Source organism: Cyrtonyx montezumae, unplaced genomic scaffold (assembly GCF_038088225.1).
Source record: "Cyrtonyx montezumae isolate F1298 unplaced genomic scaffold, pur_monq_1.0 scaffold_21, whole genome shotgun sequence".
NCBI lineage: Eukaryota > Metazoa > Chordata > Aves > Galliformes > Odontophoridae > Cyrtonyx > Cyrtonyx montezumae.
Window position 1 is genome coordinate 1639641 of NW_027071948.1, and position 22489 is coordinate 1662129.

Sequence of the window (22489 nt, forward strand, 5' to 3'; positions counted from 1 at the left end):
TGCGAGGCAGATAAAATAAAGCTCTTTGTCACAGGGTCACACAATGGCTGTTTAACATATGTAAATGATTCCAATAGGCTCAGGCAAGCTAAGCAGGAAAGGCAGAGCACTGCTGGTGGTACTGTTGGAGCCGCAGTACTGACAGCGTGTGATGTCACTGGGGCAGCAAATCTAAATGCTGAGCACACAGAAGTCTCTTTAGATGCAAAAGCGAAGCACTGTGAAAGGATTGTATTCCTAATCAGCCTCCTGTCAAGCCCTGGCTTCCATTTGCCCTTAAATCCCAGCGCGGCAGCATGATGTGTGCGCTGCGTGCCTGGCCCCTTCTTTCGAAAAAAGAATCTAACAAATCCTTCCAGACAGCATTAGAGAGGAGAGGAGGCACCACCAGATCAAAACAGCCGCCTGAAGTGACCCCTGTTCTGCCTCAGAGACAGTTGCATAAGCTTTGTGCAGGAGTGGGAGCTGATGGGAATGCAGCACGACAGAACGGGAAGCTCCGGCAGCAGGTTGGGTGCAGCTGCTCGCAGACAGGTACTCCTGCACCCCGGCACAACAGTCCCTCCCTGAACCAACAGTCTGCCAGCCACCCTGCCTGCATGGAGAAGTGCCACCACAAGCACAAGAAGGGACATTTCACAGAGAAATGAAGTACAGCCTCTGCTGAACCTGAGATGTAGGAAGTGATACGCAACGAAGCACAGCCTGCTGGGCATTCAGACATGTCAGAAGTGCCCTCACTCGGGCTCACTGGGAAGCCCCTAGACAGAAAACACCACCTATAGCATGTTTATTCCTGCCTGGCCCGTCTCCTATGCCTAATTTAGCACAGCACTTAAGAAATGTCTGCTGGACTGAGCTATACACTCAGGTTTTGTGGCTGATTAAACATACACTCCCAAGTTGGGGTGAATGAGCCATCTCTCTAGAAGATGTGCGTCAGCTCAAGATAAACGCTGCAAAAAGATGAAGCAGCACCTTCTGATCACATCTGCATAGAACTGAACATGCTGGACTAAGAGTTAGCCAGAGCTTGGTTTGTTTTCTGGGTACCTCGCGGTCCTAATGGAACGTGGCAAAGGGCGTTCTGAAGATCTGAGTGCTCTTAGAGCCACCCAAAATAGCATCTTGTGATGTACTTGTGAAATTCTGAAGAAGCCACACAAAAGCCTGGAAGCCACGGGCTGTGGAAAACAGAGCACAGCAATGCAACTTATGATCACACAGGCCATGGGAACACACAGGAGAAGAAAGGAGACGTTCATTCTCTGGATGAGTAGTGAATGAGTCTGGGAACCTCATGTTTGGGAGAGCTCTAAAAGAGGGACTTTTAAAGGAGGGGCACGGGCTTTCCCAGCCCTGACCAGCCACCAGTAAATTGTAGTTGTCTGTTTTTACACTACTACTGATACCGCATTGCTTGACAGCCTTAAACATCCATCAGTATCTGACTTGAATTGCAAGCTGCTCCCAGAAGATATGAGGGCACAGATGAAAGAGCGCTAAAGACTTCTGAAAGCTTTGGTCAGGGATCTGTGCTGTAATTTAATTAACAGTTCAGCATCCAACACATGACCACAGCCAACTCTGATACTTTAAGTCTTCACTTCCTTGGAGAACCATCTACAAACATTCCAGCAGAGAGACCTCCTCCTTACAAAGGTCACTGTGTGGAATACCACTGTGCTTCCTCTCCTCATTCTCCTTACAATAAAAGGTTTTCCTTTCCTTACAGGAAGTTTTCTTTCCCTAAGGATGTTCCTTGGAGGAATGAGTGCTGCTGCACCAGTGCACAACTCGCTGCATGATGAATTCAGCTGATGCTCCTGACACACGATGCAGGAGATCAGAGCTTCTCTGGAAATGTTGTAGAAGTTAGTGCTGAACCCAGAATGCTTACAGGAATGGACTAAAAAGTATTTCAGTCTTTTAAAGTAGGTTTCACTAGAACCTGCTGACCACTCGTTTTGTAGAGGAAAGAGCAAAATATAAAAGAATGGGAGGAGAAAAAGTTCTGCAAAAGCAGAACTAGCTCTCTGAATGCACGTTCAGGTAGTTCTGCTTTTGCTTGTTCAAATGGAAAACTAATAGAAAAAAAAGAGACACAAACAACATGAACAACTTCTGGGACATTTCTCAAAGTGGCCTTTTTGCTCCCTCCCTTCTTCCCCCCGTTTTCATTTCAGTGCCTCTGGACAGCACCACTACTCAGCTACAGAAATCACCACACATACTCTCCCTGTTTCTCCATGGTCACAAGCCTACAGAGGCTCCGTGGTATGAGTTTACAATTTCCAGAGATTAAATGGAGCAGTTTTTTCAGCAAAGGTTCTATGGCATATTACTTTTCTCATATCAAATTTTGCTTTGCCAAAAGATATCTAAAATTTCAACTGTATCAACATGCACAAATGGGAGTTGGAAGCTTCATCTCACCACCTTACTTGAACTGATGATGCATTACATCACTACAGCCATTCCACGAAACAGAGCAATTGCATAGAAAGAAAACCTGGATAGACCTCAGCCCTCCATAAGCGTGCCCATTCCCATCAGCAGAAATAAAAGAAGACAGAGGACAAAACGTGGGCAATCACTGCTAAAGCCTGAAGATTTGGAAAAAAAAGTCATCTGTACCTCTGAATATCGGTAATTTTGGAATGCATGAGTTTGGCACTTCCAGAAAACCAGGGCAATGCAAGGCATGTCCAGCCATAAACACAAACTCACTAGGGTCATTTGAAAATCACAGGCAATGAGCGAATTATGCTCTAGTTATGTCAGTGTACATCCAAAATCAGCAGAGTTACACGGGCTTTTCACTGAGAGCAGTCTCTGCCCTATTTACTGTAACAACCACACACAAAGCACTACTGACATCTTACTGGCACCGAGCTGAATGTGAACATGCCTGCCATAGTTAGCATTTAACACTATAGATACACATGAATGCATGTATTTCGGAATCACTATTGTTTTCCTTTCCCTTTAAAGAGAAGGAACTCCCCACACCCACCCCTGCAACCCTCTGCACCTCATTTCCATCTGGCTGACGCTGCAGTACCGCTGAACCTCCAGCTGGATCCCACAGCATTGTCTTGAACATTTTGTTCCGGCGGAGCTGAACTCTAGGAGACTCACGGTTCTAAACAGAAATCACAAGGCTTTATGTACAAGAGCAGCCTCTCAATAACAGCCCGTGCCCCCGGTACCGTGGCGGACAGGCTGGAAATAGGGTTGGCTCGTGGAAGGAGGCCAGTTGTTGTGCTGTGGGGCTTTTTGTTTTGGTTTTCAGACACTGCTGCTTTTCACATAGCGCAGACAGGGAAGACTCTTTCTCTCCCAGATGCGAGGAGGTCAGCTCAGTCTCTCTGAAAGCCTTCCTAGCCCAGAGTGGTGGCGGTGTGAGGGTGGGAGCCACCTCTCACACACTGCTATAGCAACAAAATGCTCTTCAAGCATGATTTGTTGGAATTGGTAAGTGAATATAGACCCCACAGCACTGAAGTTAGCTCTATATATCTGCTTTTTTCCTTCCGTTCAGTAAAGGACAGGAGGATCTCTGGGCCACAGCAGAAGCCAAGCCACAGGGGTGATGTGGGAGGCTCGAGGGCTCTGCTGCTGCTGCTGCCCTCAGTGCCTGCATCCCAGGTTGGATGGGCACCAGGGACAGCCCCAGCCTGCAGCACGGTGCCTGGAACACACAGAGCTGAGCTGAGCCTTGCTGCAAGGGTTAACAGAGCAGGCTGCTCCCATACCTCACCCTCATCAAACATGGCAAGAGGCCTCCCATGCTGGAAACTCCTATGACCCAGTTAAAAAAGACAATGACCCAATTTCATTATGACAGGAATGAAGCCTTTCTAATTTTCTCCAGCAAGAGCTATATCAACTAAGCAATTCAGTTCCATTAGAAGTAGCCCTTTCACAGTGCAGAAATTTACAAAATGCATTTTTTATTGCCACAGCCTTGCCCCTTTTACAGCACATTCATGCCAGGGTTTATTCAAATGCTTTATAAATTAAGAAAACACATTTAATATACAATAATTCCCCACGCTCAAATTCCCCTCTTGTTTTCAAACGTAAGAATTCCAACATCAAACCAAGATAAGATCTTCCCAGGTACTCTCAGGAGCAGTGATTTCAAGGCAACGTTACTCCAAGTGAACAATGCACAAACTGCTTCGCGTGGCACAGAACTCCCTTTGTCACTCCAGCAGAAAGGTCACAGACAAGTGCCATGAGATGGCTACGGGCACACTGCAATGCACCCACTTCACTAAAAGATGCATTTGATGAAAGCTGTGTGACAAGACCTTTGCATAGGAGAATCAGGTGCTAAGTGACACGCATATCTCACTGTAAGTACGAATATGACAACGTGAAAAGTCAGCCACAAACGCAGAGAGGAAGTGCTAATCAGTGCACTTGTGTTTAAAACAAGGAAACGCAGCGTTTGCCTTGTGTGAAACTTTTAGATGATTGTAGAAAGTTCTGATTTACACACATCCCCAACCTGCAGCCCTCCTGATGATGTCATTTTCAAATGAATAATTTGCAAAGTCTTTATGCAACTCCATCCTCGCAATACAAAGCAGAGAATGAGTAAGGAAAAAGACAGTGAGGGTCAAGGCAGGCAAAGGAGCAGGCTAACCCCGATGCGCTTCTCCTTCGAGCAATCCCCAGTGGCTGTGCCACGATGTGCCACAGGTCACCCCACTGCAGCCACCAGATTGGATTACAGCTGCATCAGGGGTAAAGGAGCGTGCACGGAGCCACAAGCAAACAACAGAACTCTCCTGAACCCCAAAATGAAGTTTGCTGGATTCTGGCAGCAACTTTTGCCTCCGGTGCTTAACCCATCTCACACTGCTTTGTTTCTTCATGTCACAGGCTCACTTTTTATTTCATTATGCTCACAGTGAGTGTAGAAAATAGGGTGAGATTTTAGAAATTACTGTTAACACCTTGCCCAAAAGCACAAACTAAAGGATGGCAGAATAGGAGAAAGAGGCACAGGTATTTATTTAAAGCATAGCTTTCGACAGGTTTCTGTCTGACCCGGACCTGCCTCGCCAACTCAATGGACTAAAATCTAAGCTTGCTGGCTCCAGGCAGGGACAGAAGATGCTATTTGATAGCTGTCATTAGGCAACTGGGACAGAAGATGCTATTTGATAGCTGTCATCGTACAATTGACTCAAGTCACCTAAGAAGACCTACAAACTAGAAGGCTGGAACGTTTATTATAAAGCACTTAGTACTCACATGTGTCTACTTTTCAACACCTGCAACCCAAACACGAAGTTCTGTAACAGTCTGATAGAGGCCTTTTTATTTATTTAAACAAAGAAGATGACTTAAAGAGCGAAATACTGGAAGAGATTAGGAGCAACATCCACAAAACGTCACGAAGAAAACCACCCAATCTTCACATGGCTTCTCAGAACATCTGTAGGTTGGACAACCCTGCCTGGGCAGCAGCAGTACTGCATACTGGGGCATCAGGTGAGGCTGAGCTCACGGCCGTACCGAGTCACCCTGAGCTCACTTTGAGCCTCAGAGTCCTACAGTTTGCAAGCACAGCATACAAGGCGGGCTTACAGTCAGATGTTCTTCAGTCTCTGACAAGGAAGACGCTCCCTCCTGTGCAGTGCTCCTGCCCTTTCCCCATTTCACGTAAAAGATGAAGTGGGACAAGGCTCACACCCTCCTGGCCTTTCCTTGCCTAACTAGATGCTTCCCAGCTATGGCCACCCATCCAAAGCAGCACAGCTGCACCACAGGACTGATTAAAAGAGGAAGCTTTCCCTGACACCGCCAGTGACACCCTGGAGACCGCACTTGTGCAACCTCCACAGTGCGGTCGGTTCCCTTGCCACAAGCTCAGGGTTCATAAATGAAACAGCAGCACAGTATTTTCTCATTATCTCTTCCTTTCTCCATCAGCAAGAAGAGCTGTATTGTAGGATCTCACTAAGAGCCTACAGAACAATGATACGTGCTTAGTTTGATGGGAGCCATTCCAGGCCCCGTGCCCAAGATGCTGGCAACAAAGTCAGGAAAAGAGCAGAGCTACTTAGAGAAGGAGAAATGGGGTTTGCCACTTTCTCTTCTGAGAATGTCAGCAGCTTCTGAGGATAATGCTCCTAATCTCTTCCATCTCTTCCATTACATAAATTCACAGCAACCACAAGCTTGCAACGAGTTGAGTGTGAGGCCTAAGGTGAGGTAATGTCCCAGTACCTTTCATACATATTCATAAAAAAACAACACTCAGCAATAATAACATAATCCTGTATGTATGTAAAACAATCTACAGAAATCCTCTCAACAGCCCTGCTGGGCAGGGAGGTAAACACTTGCTCCTGCTTCACGGAGAAGTGAAGTAACTTGCCCAAGGTCACCCCTCTAAATGGTGTCAAGAGCTGGGACTATAAAACAGTTCTCTTGACTCAGTCTCCTGCCCTACCCACTAAAGTAGTATTAGCTCCTTGCACCTTGGTAATAACAAGGGGAGGACAGTTCCTTCCCCACCACCCATGAGCAAATTATACCTAGCAAACACCAAGTAATTGGAGAGGAGGAATGAATGAACTCCTATGTAGTTAATTCCAGGAGCAGATCCAGTCCAGGCCTGCCCATGAACAGAAAGAAATTCTTTCACATGCACAGGAGAAAAGAAAGGAAGAAAGAACAGGAAAGAAGACAACAGTTACATGCTAAAATTAGAGTAAAGCTCAGTAATCTCTGAATAAGAGATAAAACAGATTGACCACCCTGGAAACTGAGCTGCCTAAATAAGGACGTAATTTTTCAAGTACACAATTTGATTGCTAACCTGGCTTACCCTGCAGAACCTCTAAGGTGTGCTTGTGGCTTTAAATATTTTCTTGTTGCTGCTTTGAAGGCAAGAACAGACATGATCTCCAAAGCATCCGCTGATATGTGGCTGAAGGGAGGGTGGAGGAGGAGGAGGAGGAGAACACTAGCTAGCTGAGAACTGTCAGATCGTATTTGCCATCAAGGAATGCCATTTCCCAATGCCTGAGTTTAACTCTGGAATGAGATGCACGCTGCTGCTGACCCCTCTGCTGACATTCTATAGATTCCCTTATCTCATCAGCCCCTGAGCATCCCATCCTCACTCCTCCGCGTTCATGTTCCCAAACTGTCAATCTCCCTGCAATGACTCACAAGGTTCTGAACCCACCATTCGCCTCTATGAGTCTTACTATTTTTTCATACATGTCCTTCTGGTTTAGATTGAGAGGTGTCTCATTCTTCTTAAAAGCTAAAAGCAAAATTAAAAAGAATCACTGAAAGCAATATGCCCTCAGCACAACAGCCTCCCTAAGAGCACCACACACTTCAAAGAAAAACACAAGAATCTAATTCTGTTCTTCAGTTATAGTGCTGTAAATTAGGAATAATTCTACTGAAGTTAAACAAGCCACAATCATTATAACAACCACTGTGAGCAAAAGCAGAGCTGGGCCTGAGTCTGTGGGCAGATTTCAGAAGCGACGACGCATTACAAAATACATCGCAAGGGTATATTAAAATTTAGCTCAGCTTTGCAGATTCTTTATGTATTCCCCTTACAGCCCAGTTAAAAACATTTTCTTTACCTGTGCTATAATCCTCCCCATTATATACAACTGAGCTGTTTATGCACTGCTGCTGAGATATCCAGGAGCAGCCGTGCAACCACCAGCTGTGTGTTACTGACACAGTTCTGAGGAGGTGGAGTGGTTTGAGATGGATGCCAACCAAAATTCCAGCAGAGGCTTCACCTGGCATACCCACATCCCTCGAGGATGGCCTCAGTTCTTTCCCTTCTGTCAGCTCACAAATTTGACTACCCCATAGTAAACCAAAGGCTCACTGAACACTGCACTTTTTCACCGGTAACAATTCAGTAACCAGTAAAGGAGCTGCAGGAGTGCCCTCCCATCTAATATTGCAGGGTGAAAAGAAAGAAGTAAGACTGATCTCCTCATATTTATTTAGCTACTTTGACACTCCTTAAGCTACTAAGGAGCTTGAGCAAAAGGGTTAAAGAAAACCTAATGTTCTTTTTTCATAGAGCATAGACCCAAACACAAACACGCACATCCATACGTTATTCAATTTGCTGGTTTAATCAGCAAGTACCAGTGACTCAATTAGCCTCTTAGCAGTGCCTAAATGCCACTAATTCAGCCCGCTGGCTGCTGCAGCATACATACCCCAGCTTGTCCCTTTAGATTTAGCGGTAACAGCACAACTATTCTTCTCATGACAGCACCAGGGGCCCAGACAGTCTCCCTCTCTCTCTTTCTCTGTTCTGCCAACCACACAGAAAGAAAAGACCCCAGGGCTCACTGTGTGTGAGCGGCGAGTAGGAGGCAAAAGGAAGAGGGAGACACTATTTCTATTCATTTTAGAGCTTCATCCACCAAAAGCCTTTAAAAAAAAATGAAAAATGCATTCACACCAGCTCACAGTTTAGAGCAACAGCCTAATAAGGTGTTAAAGAGAAGATACTGACCTCACCTTTAGCAGCCACAGCCACTACACAAAGGTTTAACAAACGACAGAAGCTGGGGCTGAAGTAGCACTGCTCGATTCCATCTCATCCTCACTCTCACTGTCATGAGTCTGTTCCCTGGATTGCCAAGACTTCAGGATAAAGCCCTGACACATAAACCATCATTTTATCTGAAACTTTCATAGCTTTGGCAATCTCAAATAACAACACGCGATGCCAGTGAACAAAGGAGCCAACCCACCTTGACTTGCTTACTCTGTACACTCAACAGCACATTCGTTCAGTTAATTTTTGTAACTCTCCTTTATATAATGACTGATTCAGGCAGATTGATTCCCTGGTGAGTTGTTGCACATTGTGCAGCCATAAAAGCACCAGTGACAGTCAGAGAAGGTGACAGAACAGTAGGCTGGTGTTAGGGCAGAAGCCAAAAGGAGTTTTGGCAGCAACTAGGTATATGTCAAATTAAAGTGACCAAGCAATCCAGCTTCAAAAGTATTGACTCAGTATGAACAAAATGTGCTGTCAAAACACAACGTGTCAGAACTGAGCCCATCAGATCTATTCTACTTGATGACTACACAGAGAATTACAGGTCAGAAGAAATACAGGAGATCCCAGAGGAGGAAAAAAACACCGCACTAATTAACTTGCAATGTGGAAAACAGAGCATTCTTACCCAGAAAACAGAGCCAAAAGACATAGGAGCTCTTCCCTCTCTTCTGCTTAATCTTTCTCGACACTTAAATATCAGAGTTTATTAATTCATGTTCAAAGTGGAGTCACTCTTATGTTTCAGAGCCACAATGCTTGCATTATAGCTTTAAATCCCTCCCATCAGCTTCCCTGCTGACATTCACTTGGCATCTTAAGACTGGGTAGGAACCTGGGAATCATAGAACTGCATTTGTGACAAAATGAAACAACTGGAAAAGAGAAAAAAGAAAAAAGAAAACCACTTTCAAGTACTAGACAGTAAACAGACCTTGCACTCCTACTCCCCTTTCCACATTAATATTCAACAGCTTAAAATAAAGATGCACCAAAAAACAGGGAATCCATAGAATTAATTAAACTTTCAGCATTTCATTTCACCAGGCTCTGATTTCCCAGCTGCACTGAGGTCAGAGGAAAGACGAACATCACGCACACAGAGCTGTCAGACCTCGGCTCGGGCAAATGCCAGTTGTTACTGGAATTAGATGGGGCTAAGGAGGGTGCAGTGCCTTAATTAATGGAACCAAAACAACCTGTCCCCAACAAACAAAGGCATATGCTCAGCTAGCATAAATCAGCATTGCTTAGTAGAAGCCATCAGACAACACAGGATAAGTGAGGGTAAATAGTATAGCAAAAAAAAAAAAAAAAGGAAAGTCAGTTTCCTGTTCTCAGAGGAAACACTCCCACAGCCTTGGATTTGGGAGGTTATTAATGTAGGAAGTTTTGTATGTCCCTCACGCCTATCACACCAAAAAACAGCATGAATACCAAGTTGCATGTTACCACCTCAATACAGACAGATGCTGCTAAGACTACTCCAGAACCAGCACCAGCACAGCTCGTGTACAGAACCTTCCACCTGCACAAAAGCCCAAGCCAGCTGTCCTGCACAAAACGAGAGGAAATCATTGCCATCAAGGGGAGCTCCATGGGAAGAGGGCACAGAGACAGTGCCCTGCCCAGTGAATTCTAGGAGTGAAGCCCAGCTTCCAACAACGGTCTCAGAGAGTTGCAGGCCATTTGCTCTGGGCTGTGCTATCCCCTGACCATGTCTCTGCTCCTTTCACTGCTGACCCTCGCCACGCTCATAAAGCCAGCTGCTTCCAGGGCATCCCAGCGAGCACAGACGGCCACCTCCCTTACAACTCTGGCTTTATGAAAACAATAGGACAGGCAGATCTTTGTAGGATTTTTTTCTTTTTTTTTTTTTAGTCACCAGAGCCCAGCCACCCAGGGTGTAGGTAACGCTGCTGCGAGGACGTGCTCCTTTCAGAAGCTGGGACAGAAGCTATAAACTGCAGCCCGACCCTCGTAAAAGCAGCATTTCCATGAGTGCTCTAGCAAGCAGGCCAGGCAGGAGCTCAACCCAAATGAAGAGATCACAACCGGATAGAACGAAAACGAAGAACGTTCAAAAACGTTATCATGAGTAGGTGATGTTACTGCAGCTTATGGACATTTTGTCTTCCCTCGTCAGAAAAGCTGGCTTGCTAATTTATGGGCAGAGTGGGAAAAGCAGAGGGAAACAGACAGACACGGAATACTTAAAACAGGACTCAGAATGGAGACAAAGCTCCCCTTTCACCTCCTGCTGCTATTTACCATCTGGGATCCTGAAAAGGGGGTGATGGGTAGCTTTGTGATAGCTTTGGCAAGGGGCAGGACATTTAGGATTTTCTGTGTGTAACGAGGTCATGTGTCAGCGCCTTCACAGCACATGGGAACACGGTCCAAAAAGAGGTTCAACAAAAGGGTTGCCCCGGCCAAACAGGAAAGATATTCTCTTAAAAATAGAATAGCACTAACACGGGTTCTTAATAAGATTAATAATAATGATAATAAATTTGAAGGAAATGTCTCCAGAACCTAACTTGAGAAAGCACAGAAAGAAATAAGGAATTAAGGTATCCCACCTAAAAGTTGTGTGCTACTTATTGTTACAGATTGAGAAGTTGGATTCGTTTTACAAGTACAGAGAAGTTTCTAAATCACAGCATCTCCGCTTCTGCTTGGAAACCAAACGGGAAAGGAGAGTCCAGTTTGCTGTTAACTTTTGCTTCCTTGGCCCACTAACACTGCCATCAGGAACAGGACCACAACAAGACTACATAAAACAGAGCGTGGCTCCCAGCAGAAAGGAAGCAGCACTTCATGTTACAGTGCTGAGATCCCCATTGATATTAGTGAGGGGGGGATGTGGCAAATACTGAAATCCTGCGTGTCAGAAGTGTAAGTTTTTCCTGTATTTCTAACATGGCTTTGTTTCACAAAAGCGTTTCATAAAAAGCAGACGCGTGAAACATGGAGCACTTTAGAAATGTTTATCCTGTTTTTAGAAAAAGAATTATTAATGGGGTGAATTTCTTAACACAGTAGTACAGTGAGTCTCTGAACAGGGCCCTCCAATCAAACGCCTTTTGCCCAGTCTGGATGGCTGCTGACTAAAGTGATTTTAACACCACTACTACAGACAGTATCTGTGCATTTGTTCAGTTATTTAAAATCGATTCAAGATGCGGAGATGTGAGAAGAAGTCACTAGAACTAATGCAGCAGTTTCTTATCCATGTCCCTCTGAAAGCCTTGGTTGGTAAAAACCCCATTTTCCAATCTAAAAGCTTTAAACTGAAGTTGCCACTACTCGGTCATCAACCCTGCAGTGAAACCAAGGACTGTTGTGGAAGATAAATGAGCAAAATCTCTACATGTGTTGGGGGACGGTTACGAAGTTTAAGTCAGATACCAAAGAAATCTTTAAAAAAATGACTGGGAAGTACCCCTAAAGTCGTGGTGCAACAGACTATAAGTGCAAATGTTGTTCATGTTCCTTCCTTGCCTCTCATCTGTGCATGTACACACACTCACATGCACTGACCCACGACTGCAGCCAATGAGCAGTAAAAGGAATTGCAGTCAGCACAGTGCTCTTATACACCAAAACAGATGGACACTTTCAGTCCACCACAGAACGGCCTTTTGGTGTACCAGAGTTCACAGTGGTTCAGTCCTACAGCAGCAGAGTCCAGCTGCAATAAAAACACTCCTGCCACAGAAGCTGTACAACCTATCATCCTAAGAAATGACTGCGGGAGCCTCCCAGCACCAGATGTACTCCTGAGAATTTGCTCATTTAGCAAACCTTGCCACGCAGCACTCTCCTTCCTTGACCTCCTGCATACTCCTGTTGTGACTTTTCCAAAGAACAGAAACAAGCCACAGTTGACCATAATGGGCATCAGGCTCAGTGCACCATGGGATCACTGTCTGCACACTACAGCTACTCCAAGAAACAAGCTTCAGGGCTGCTAATAATGGCACATCTGCATATAACAACATTAGCCTCTTAACCTCCTTCACTTATCACCTGACCATTGCGTAGAGATGCTTTTAAACACAGACGTTTCTCTAAATTTTCCTCTGAGTTTTTAAGTGAAGTGCAACACATCCAGTAACACAGTGGTAGCATCAAAACTAACACAGCTGGGAGCTCAGGGGAAGCTCTCCGTACCAAACCTGCACGTTCCAAACCAAGTGCTGCATTATAGCATGGTGCTTCGTGGCTAATCCCTGCAAACCTTTCTTGAGTTACCATTCCTAGTTGCATACATGCATTTATAGTGGCATCCTGGTATACGGCACCTAGGGAGAGGAGGTGGGGAGGGAGGAAGAGAGAAATACCTACAGGCCAAGTGCTTGGAAGCTGACAACAGATGATAAACTTTGTTTTGCAATTCAGATTTACCTTTGATGTATCTGCTATCACTGGGATAAATGCTATTTGAAAACAGGTAGATCTGTACCCAGTTATACCAAAATTTGCAGTGCACCAGGAACCGCAGCCATCTGCTGTGCACTGCCAGAGGAAAGCTTGGGCACACATCCACATCTGTCCGAGCTGCTTTAACAGGTGATTTGGGGTTATTAAGGGAGGAAGTCATGGAAATCAATCTTGCTTCTTCTGTTTCCTCTCATTGCCACCATCACCTCAACATTTCAAGAAGCCAAACACAGCCACAAGACAACACCATCCTGATGAGATTCAGAAAGGCAGCGAGTACCACCTGCATGAACAGTCCCTCTCACACGCTCAGACATCTCAAATAAAAAGATGGGATAAGAAAACCAGCCCTCGTTCTGCACTGTCACCATCCTGTAACCTGTATTAACGCTGGGTCACGTCCATCACTGCAGCCACGCTGACACAGCAACGTGCTGATGTTCTGCAGCGGTGCAGAAAAGTCACTTGTTTCAAATTCTGCCTGGACAAAAGAAACCATTTAATACAACACACTGCAACTATCCTGGGCAGTTTGGCAGATACCACGACACTGCTATCACCCAGCCAGAAGAGCAGGAAAAGCAGCCAGCCTTTTACTTCAAAAAACTTATTACTTATTTACTTAATAAGCACAAAAATCCTTACTTTATTTTAAAGTACTGTTCTGAAACAATAAACATGGCTTTGCTTTCTCTGCACAGCTTTGAAAAGATCCTTACAAATAAAGGGACACACACACACAGCAGTACAAAGGTCAGACTCGCTGGGCAATGCTCACTATTTGAAAACGTTACCAAAAAAGAAAAATCACAGTTTCGATAGTTCTGAGGAAAAAAAAATTAGCAAATTTGCAACAAAACTGTTAAGTAATTAAAGCAAGACACTTCACACATGAACTTAAACTGCTAATTAAATCCCCCCTGCTTAATTGACTAGATTTGCATATCATTCAGTGAGGAATGGGAATGGTTCGGGCATTACACAAGCCCTTCCTTGTGTGGAAGACAGCTAAGAAATAAACCAAGAGTAATAAGAAAGAGCAGTATCAAATTTAAGAAAAGAAGTTTTCAACTGAGATTTTCAACTTATTTAAAAACAAAAACCAAAACATCAGAACATGACAACTAATTCCAAGCAGTTGCTATTTTAACAGCAGTATTCATCACTGCAAGATCAACTGGAGTCAAGGAAAACATGCAGCTATCTGCCATCTGCGTTGCAATAAATGACCAACAGCACAGAGGATGAAACCAGTCTGCCAGAAGCTGTGCTCCAAGGATGTCCAAGTGAACACTGCTGCCTTCCATACTTCTTGCATTACTGCAGCTTTCCCATCCGATGCAAAAAAAAAGGAATAGCTTCAACCCTGGACTCACCATCTGTTGCACAGACTTTACTGCTCCCAACTGAAGCAGCATTATGTTAAAACTGGAACATCTACTTTACTTTTTTCTTTTGCTAAACATTTATTAGGCTGAGTAGGAGAAATGCAGCTGAAATCAAATGACACAGCTGATACCGATGTGAAAGACTGAAGAATGGTGGCCATTAGAAAAGTGTACATCATAACACATCTCTGCAAACTCCTGACTGCAGTGGGGCTGGTATCACGTCGGTTCATCGCCTGCTCCACTCACAGCTACCTGCCCTAAAGACGCATTTATTTATTTACTTCAGTTGGTATTAAAAAAAAGTTCCACCTTTGTCTCATTTTTAAAAGGTTTCTCCCCAACAAAGCCAGTAACTGCTCTGCCAGTCTGTGTCATGGATGGCTTCGTGAAATAGGTTTTCATGTGTTTTTGGTTGGGTTTTTTTGCCCAGTTCAGCACACTTTGCATATGAAACAGGACATCTCCCCGCCCTCCTCCCCCATCCCCTCCTAATCCAGAAGGGACCTCACTTCCTCCCACTCGAACAAGCAGCTCATTCAGCAAAAGGGAAATCCCAAGATGCACTCGGGCAAAAGCCTACAGGAGCTTGGAGGGGGGAAAAAAAATAAAAACAAAAACCCCAACCCCTCCACCTCACCAAAAGTTATGCATGTGTCCTGAGCAGCAGCGAGAGCAATGGAGCTGCTCACTGAATTCACGTCTGCTCTGCCACGACGTTACTTAATGCTTTCCAAGGTAGCAGTTCAGTTTTGTTCCTACTGTAACACAGAGAAGAAAATCAGTCTGTGAAATGCCAAAGGAAAAAGCTCCCCCACCAAAACCAACATCACAGAAAGCCAGCTCAGGCGATCTCCTACGTGGATACTGAAGCAGAGTGAATTTGGAGCAACCTGATTTTTACTTTGGGATTATAATCCAAACCAAACTTTGCTATTTTTTTTAATGAAATTAGAAAAAAAGAAAAAACTAGGCATTTTTCAGAAATGTGTCCACATTTCCCTATTTCCTGAGGCCTGGTGCTGCTTTCTGACGTCTGAACCATCTGCACATCAATGAGTTTGAAGGGGGACTAATAAGGACAAGAGCTTAATTCAAGAAATAAAAAACTCTTCCACAAAAAATACAGCAACATAAACGCAAGGGCTTTCACATCTGTCATGATGAGATCCAGCTGCTCTGTCAGAGAACGTGAACGAGCATCCCTCTCACAAAGAAAGAAATGAAGTTTGATTCGTGTGAATCAACTGAAATCAAATCAAGTTGTAACAAGAGAAAACTGCACTGATAAATTAGTCCAGTTAATGAGGGCAACTTGGATACATTCCTAGAAACTTCATTTTTACATTTCCTTCTAAGTTTGTACAAGTGGAATTTAAACACAGAGTGTTCAGAAGTCCTGCTCAGCTCCCAGCAGCAGATGTACGCTTTCACATGAAACATCTCCATGCAATCCGACCCACGTATCATGCACAGTGAAAGAGCTCTGGCCACGTGCAGACCCTCTGACCAGAGACTTCCACCACCCACTCCACTGCAGTCAAACTGGTGCCCAAACAGCCTTCCCCAGACAGCAGCAGGCTGCACTGCTCACCACTGCACTCAGGGTCTCTTCTGAAGAAGCTCCTCTGCTTCTTTTGCGTACTTGCATCAGTTCCTGGCACAACTACGCTGATGTCACGTGCGTTGCTCTCACTGCACCCCATACAAAATAAGCTGATTGAAGACCTTCAAGGTCCAGACCAGGGAGTCACTTAAGACATTATCTGCTATACAGTGGCAGAAGTCAAACGTCATCCACACATCTACAGATACGTCTGCAGCACCACCACTACACGATGCAACGTGCACAGCAGCTGCCTGCACACTGCTCACTGATGGTACCAGGGTTAAACGTCCCTGCCTGTACCCCCGTGCACACTGTGCCCTCCACACAGCACTAACAAAGCTTCTCCCACAGCTACACCTGAACTGGAAGCTTTACAAACGACGCCAAAATGAATTTATCTGCAATTTTGGTCTCACTGATTATAATTAATGTGTGGATTATGCTGTTGTTCCCAGAATTAGAAGTCATTGTCAGACAAAAACCTCAGCTGCACCAGAGCCTGGGAATGCAGGTGGGGCAGTGACCAGGCTGGTGTACCCGTATCTGCCCAACATGTGACAGCACAGCTCGCTCTCCAGCTCTTTCCCACTCCTCCAGCATCGTATTCAGTGTCACAATACTGAGAAAAAGATAGGGAACATTTTTCATCCCCAGCACTGAACTGCTATGCTCAAAATAAAATAAAGAGAAGCGTGACAATCTGTACAAATGCAAATGTCCCAAATGCCAAGACTAACATTTCTAAAACCTAATTCAACTCTTTCATTTCTTAGCTGCGGGCCGTTTACTGCCACTCCTTTTTTCCACCCAAACAAAAGACGAAAGGGATGACTCAAAGCAACTTGAATTTCAAGCTAAAGCCACAAAGCACTGAATGCCCGATCTTTAATATTAAACAGGTGTGCAGATGATATTCATTCAAGTCTCATCATGGCTAGGTTAATTGTCAAAAGAAAGACCAAATTTACCTAAAAGACATGGGTAAGTGAGACAGCACTGTAAGCAACGATGCAAGTTATATGGTAAGCACGAGCAAGCAGCAGTTACACCACCACCATTCCCTCCCCTGCCACTCCATATCACTATTTTTTCTTGGCACTCCAGTGATTTTACTTTCTTCCAAATGTATTAATATTAGACACGTGATCTTTGTTCTAGAATCAACAGGATAAAGAAGGATCAATAAATCTATAATAAGATTTTCATATAAATATGATCCTTGAGATTAAAGTTTTAGGAAAGGAACTTTGTGGCGCTGGAAGTGGCAGGTCCTTCGAGCATTGGTTGCACGCACCCTCTGGGTGCTGCAGCACACTGCATTGCAAGTCTCACCCCCCTGCCTACAGCTGAACACGTCCCCACTTACACCTTCAGGCCTCTGTTCTTTGGCCTTCACCGTTTCTGCAAAAAAAATTACACTGTTGTTGGAAAAAGCCAAGCTCAGCTAAACCTCTGGATGCATTCGAGCAAGGAGCCAATGCACAGCTTGTTTCCTGCAGGGAACGAATGGGAACAAGGAAATACCTGTAACAGACCCAATGCTGCAGCACATTTATCTCTGAAGAATATTTCTAAGTCATACCAGCATGGGTGAGAATTCACTCCCACTGTATTAACTGAAACTGTTAGTGGAGAGTTAAGAATGGAGAAACCACTCAATAAATAAATCAATTAGAAAACTTCCATGCAACTCCATTATCTTCCAACTCCACTAAGTTTATCAGCTGTGGAGTGATGGGATTTTAGAAGTTCAGAATTCCTTAATAACAGAAGTGTAAATTGGAAATCTATAACATCAACGAAGGTCACTGGAATCAGACCACACTGTACCCTTCACATTGTCTACTTTCTCATTTTCTGTCCTATTACTCTGCGTAAGACTTAACAATGTATACTGTACAGCTATAAATACGTAAACCTCTGGAATGACATTTGGTTTTTCTTTCTTGGTGTTTAAAGTTACTTGTCAAATCAAATATCACACCCAGCCAAAGCTAATATTTAGAGGTGTGTTTTTTTAATTATTTGATGCAATTTGTTGCTTGTAATTGGTACTGCTACATCTCGGTTTTAGTAAGCAGCAGGATCCCCAGACAATCTATAGATTTTAATACTCAACAGAATTATTTTTGTTAGTCAGATCCCGAAAAAAGCATCTACAAGCATTTTGTGCGTGGTCCAAGACACTCAGCACTCCAGTATTACATAATAGCAGCAAGTGATCCCATTCCTGCAATCTGATCTGCATGGGCAGCTCTTCAGATCCGTGCAGCTCCCCCACTGAAACTGATGAGGGCTGTGTGCACGGGTCAGTGCCAGATTTGGGGCTGCAGCAGCTCGTGTTTGGCCAAGAGGTTACCAGGGCCTCAGACCTTCAACGCACGCACGTGAGCACAGTCTCTTTCTTCTCCCATGTGAAGTGCTACAAAACAGCTTAAAACTGTGCTGAAAACCAGCAGAGGAGTTTTTCCTAAATGGTCAGAGATCACTAGGAGCAGCATTACAGAAATACTTCAGTGCCATGTCTTTACTAGCAGAATTGAGAGGCTTCACTGTCCTTGTTGTCCATTTAATGTTAATAAAGGAATCATCTTATAAAAGGAGAAAAGTAAAGACAAAACAGGTGTTACTGTTTCTGATTTTAGCAGTACCATTGGCACGTATAACTTTTATTATCTTTGATTGTCTTTTGCAAATGTGCACCAGGACTCTGTAGATCCCTTCCCAGAAGCACCCACCTTGTGCGTGTGGCTGCCTGCACCTGGGGGTGAGAGTCAGACCCACACAGACCTTGCAGTGAGCAGAGGGGGGCTCCAAAAAAAAAATGCAGGTTATGGCAGTGGAAAGATAGGAAGTGTTTTTCTTCCAACCCTAACAGATGTTGTCCAATTAAGGATGCAAATAAATCACCCTCTGCATTGTGAGTCAGAAAACACATACATAAAAGCTTTCTAAATACATTTCAGTTTAAACTTGCATAATTCTCCCAGTGGAGAAATCATCTTAAACTTATGTAATCCTTCGAAAGAGACATTATTGCAGACAATTCTGTGCCACTAAGAAACAAAGAAGACATCTCTAGAAAAGAGGTGCACCCACACAATTAATTATACACATGTAGAGGGAGCAGGGGGAAGGCTGGAAGCACAGCCCAGAGCCTGTTTCCACAGAGACTGAGCTGCAACCGAGCTCAAGGAGCTGCTCCCCTTTCACCAGCCAGAACTGTCTGTTATACTTAACCCAGACTTCCTAACACTTGATATCCTGTCTGCTATTTCAATGCCCTTACTCAACATTTCAGACAGACATTACACAAACTGGCTAGTGAAAAGGGTTGAGAAACCAACAAGCAATCCAAGTCAATGACCTTATTCTATAAAATGATGCCATTGACTGAATGGAGGATGAAGAACAAAGCACAGGGGTATGTGTCCTCTGAATCCTCCCTAGGAAAACTAAGAGAAGCACTGGTCTCTGTCTTATTTTTACACTGCTGCTGGCTTTTAGTCATTAAAACCCAAGCAATACTTGTGCTTCCAATTCAAACGATTCTCACACCGAAGCAGACACAGTTGCAATTAAAAAAATAAACGTCACATTTCCTGTGAAGCATGTGCAAAGGTAACTGCACATCGATCAATAAGCAGCAAAGCCAGAAACCAGGCTATCGATGAGCTCCTCTGCTGTTTATCTCCAGCATGCAGAATGATGCTGCACTTTTTACACTTGCACACAATCTCTGCCCACGTGCACGTTTCCCTGACTGTAAGCACAGCTATTTAAACAGACAGAAGACTTCTTAACACAAGTAAGGGTGGCAGAACGTGCCTCGTGCCAGTGGAAATCCCACTGTGCAGTGTAACGTTGTTTTAATACGCCCCAACCCAAAGACAAGTGATAGCAGCCAGTCCTCAGGTGGAGCCAACAACAGAAGATCCACACCCAGGAATTCCCACTGGTTCCCAGAAGAGCTCTGTCCACCAAACACTGGCAGGATCAGGACCTGAATTTCTATCTGTTTCTGCTACCTCACCCAACCAAAGGTCAAAGCAACAATATCAGCACAGGGGCCAGTGTGTCAGCCAGCACGTTTGCCCAATATGGGCAAACTGGGGCATGTTCAAAGAACTGCACCCGCACCTGATGCAATTCTGAGGCCAAGTTTGTAGTCCTTGAATCTGCATCGAGGAAAATAAAGCTGACCCTCGTTCCACCTTTACAGATCTCTTGGGTAGTAATAAAATAATAATAATAAAAAAATACAGACAAATCCTAAATATAGGAACAACAAAAAAAAAAGAAAGCAATCCTGACAGATACCTACTGCAACTTGAAAGCACGGACTTGCACACAGCGAGCAGCAGACAAAACCTTTCCAGCCTGAAGCCAGGAACCAGTTCCCAGCTCAGGAACCACTGCCCTGCTCAATACAGTCTGCCAGAATCAGAGCACCACCAAAACAACACAGCAGCAGCAAAGCTTTAGGTTCACTATCAGCTTCAGCACAGTCCACCACAACCTCACCAAATCTGCTTTGTGTTCACATCAGTGTACCCTGGTCCTGGTTCAGACTCTGTTGCTCAACTTCACGATTGCCTGCACTGCCAGGCAAGGCACAGGAAGGAGTCTGATCCATAGACAGCTCTCTGTGGTTTGTGGGTGAACTGGTTCCAATTACTGAGCTGCTATTGCTGTAGTGAGAACTGCAGAACCAGCCCAGAACAACCCAAGACTGAATTTCTACAGTGGCAATGAAGACAACGAACTGTGAAAAATGTAAGACAAGGTGTATCTAAGGAAGGGAATGGAGAATGCCCATTTGGAGCAACCCAGCTTCTTCATGATTATTTTCCAAAGAAAAAAAAAAAAACATTACATCAGCTTGTTTCCCTCTTCCCAGAATGACAAATGCTAATTATATTAGAAATAGAGCAGAAAAGCATTAAAAATAAAAATGTGGTGCCTATTTATTATTAACACATATATTATAATTGACAAATTTAAAAGGAAAGTGTGTTATATTACTACATTTTAAAGTAATGCTTCCTTTATGTGAAAATCAATTTGATTTAAGTGCTCTAAGGCCACTCAAATAAAATAGATTAGCTCAGTAATTGATAATATTCTATTGATAGATTTTCTACAGCTCGGATTGAGTTACTTTGCCTGTGCCTTCTTTCCAAGAACCTCCTGTTGGTCGCAGTGTGACTGTTCCACGTCAGTTCCCTCTTTCTGACTGTGGAGTTCAGTTTGTCTTTTTTTTTTTTCTTTGATTTAATCAATCTTTCTGGGTCCAGGTACTCTGCATTGAGACACAATTCCTAGCATGATGGCAAAGCAGTTGGGCTAGCCGAGCCAGCAGTGAATTCCAACCTTCAGCTCTCCCCAGAGCCAGCCCACACCTCGCTGCAGTCAGTACCACGGGAACCCTCAGCATCAGCAAAACGTGCTGGCTAACAGACAGAACTGACGTGAGCTTTCAGTCAGGATGGATGATGGACCTTCCTCAAAGCCCCAAGCCTTGCTCAAGCTCCAGCACCCAGACACAGCCCCCGAGCTCCCAGTCCCAGCAGTGCTGCTAAGCGAGGTGCAGATAAGGTACCAGGCAGCTGCCAGGATTTAACCGCTGCATTGTCTAGACATGCTCGGAGCAGCCTCGCACGGACGCCTCCAGATGCTTTTACAACACTGGTGTCAACACTCATCTCAGCAAATACAAACACACCCTCATCGGTCAGCCAGCTCCAGCCAGTGATATCCGTGTTCATCTCCTGGCACACACGCCAGGTGTTACAGGCTCTCAGCACATCCAAAAAAACATTTTTACATGCATCTTCAAAGCACGCTACTGTTTTGGGCAGAGCAGCCACCCAAGCCCCAAACTGCAGAAATGGAGAAGCAAGTGAGACAGCCCAGACAACGAAGGGAGTGGCAGATGTTCTAACATTTTAGGCAGTGATTTTCTAAAGAAGGCATTTTGTAGAATTCCCTCCCTAATTCAACAGGGCTGGATTCAGGAGCCTGAACTGCTTTGGAGGTACGGACACCACAGTTGACTCAACATCCTCACACTGTTATCTGCAGCATATTCTTTGCCTCGCACACATGCACGTACCTCTCCACATCTGTTTGTACTCTTGGAAGAAAAATGCTGATGTCTGCTCAAACAGTGACACCTCCTCAGTTATGCAGGACTTCCCTTAAGGTTCGTGTCCTTTTCCAGGTCCTATTCCTAAGCTGTAAAATGACTCTAAATTTAAACCATCCCTTGGAGACTTCAACATTTTTGTTTTAGGGTCTTCAAAATTCTTATGGGATAATTCCTGAATATAAAACATTAGGCAAGTGGGCAAATGATTTATTTGATCCATGGAAAAAGTACTCGAACCCATAGTTCTCAGGGAAAACTTTTCAAGAGTATTTATCAATGCATTTCACACAGAATAAATCCAGCACTCT

General features: G+C 44.4%; 1 protein-coding gene across 4 annotated transcripts in view; it reads right to left on the reverse strand.

The window, feature by feature from the left end:
- Positions 1-22489, reverse strand: part of SKI (SKI proto-oncogene) — a 91610-nt gene that overhangs the window by 63383 nt on the left and 5738 nt on the right. For 2 of the 4 annotated variants that reach the window (XM_065737925.1, XM_065737924.1), the window contains exon 2: positions 3035-3145. The exons of the other annotated variants lie outside the window; for them this stretch is intronic. In XM_065737925.1, coding sequence (XP_065593997.1) covers positions 3035-3145 — 111 coding nt within the window. The remainder of the gene's footprint in view (positions 1-3034; positions 3146-22489) is intronic. 4 annotated transcript variants of the gene reach the window in all.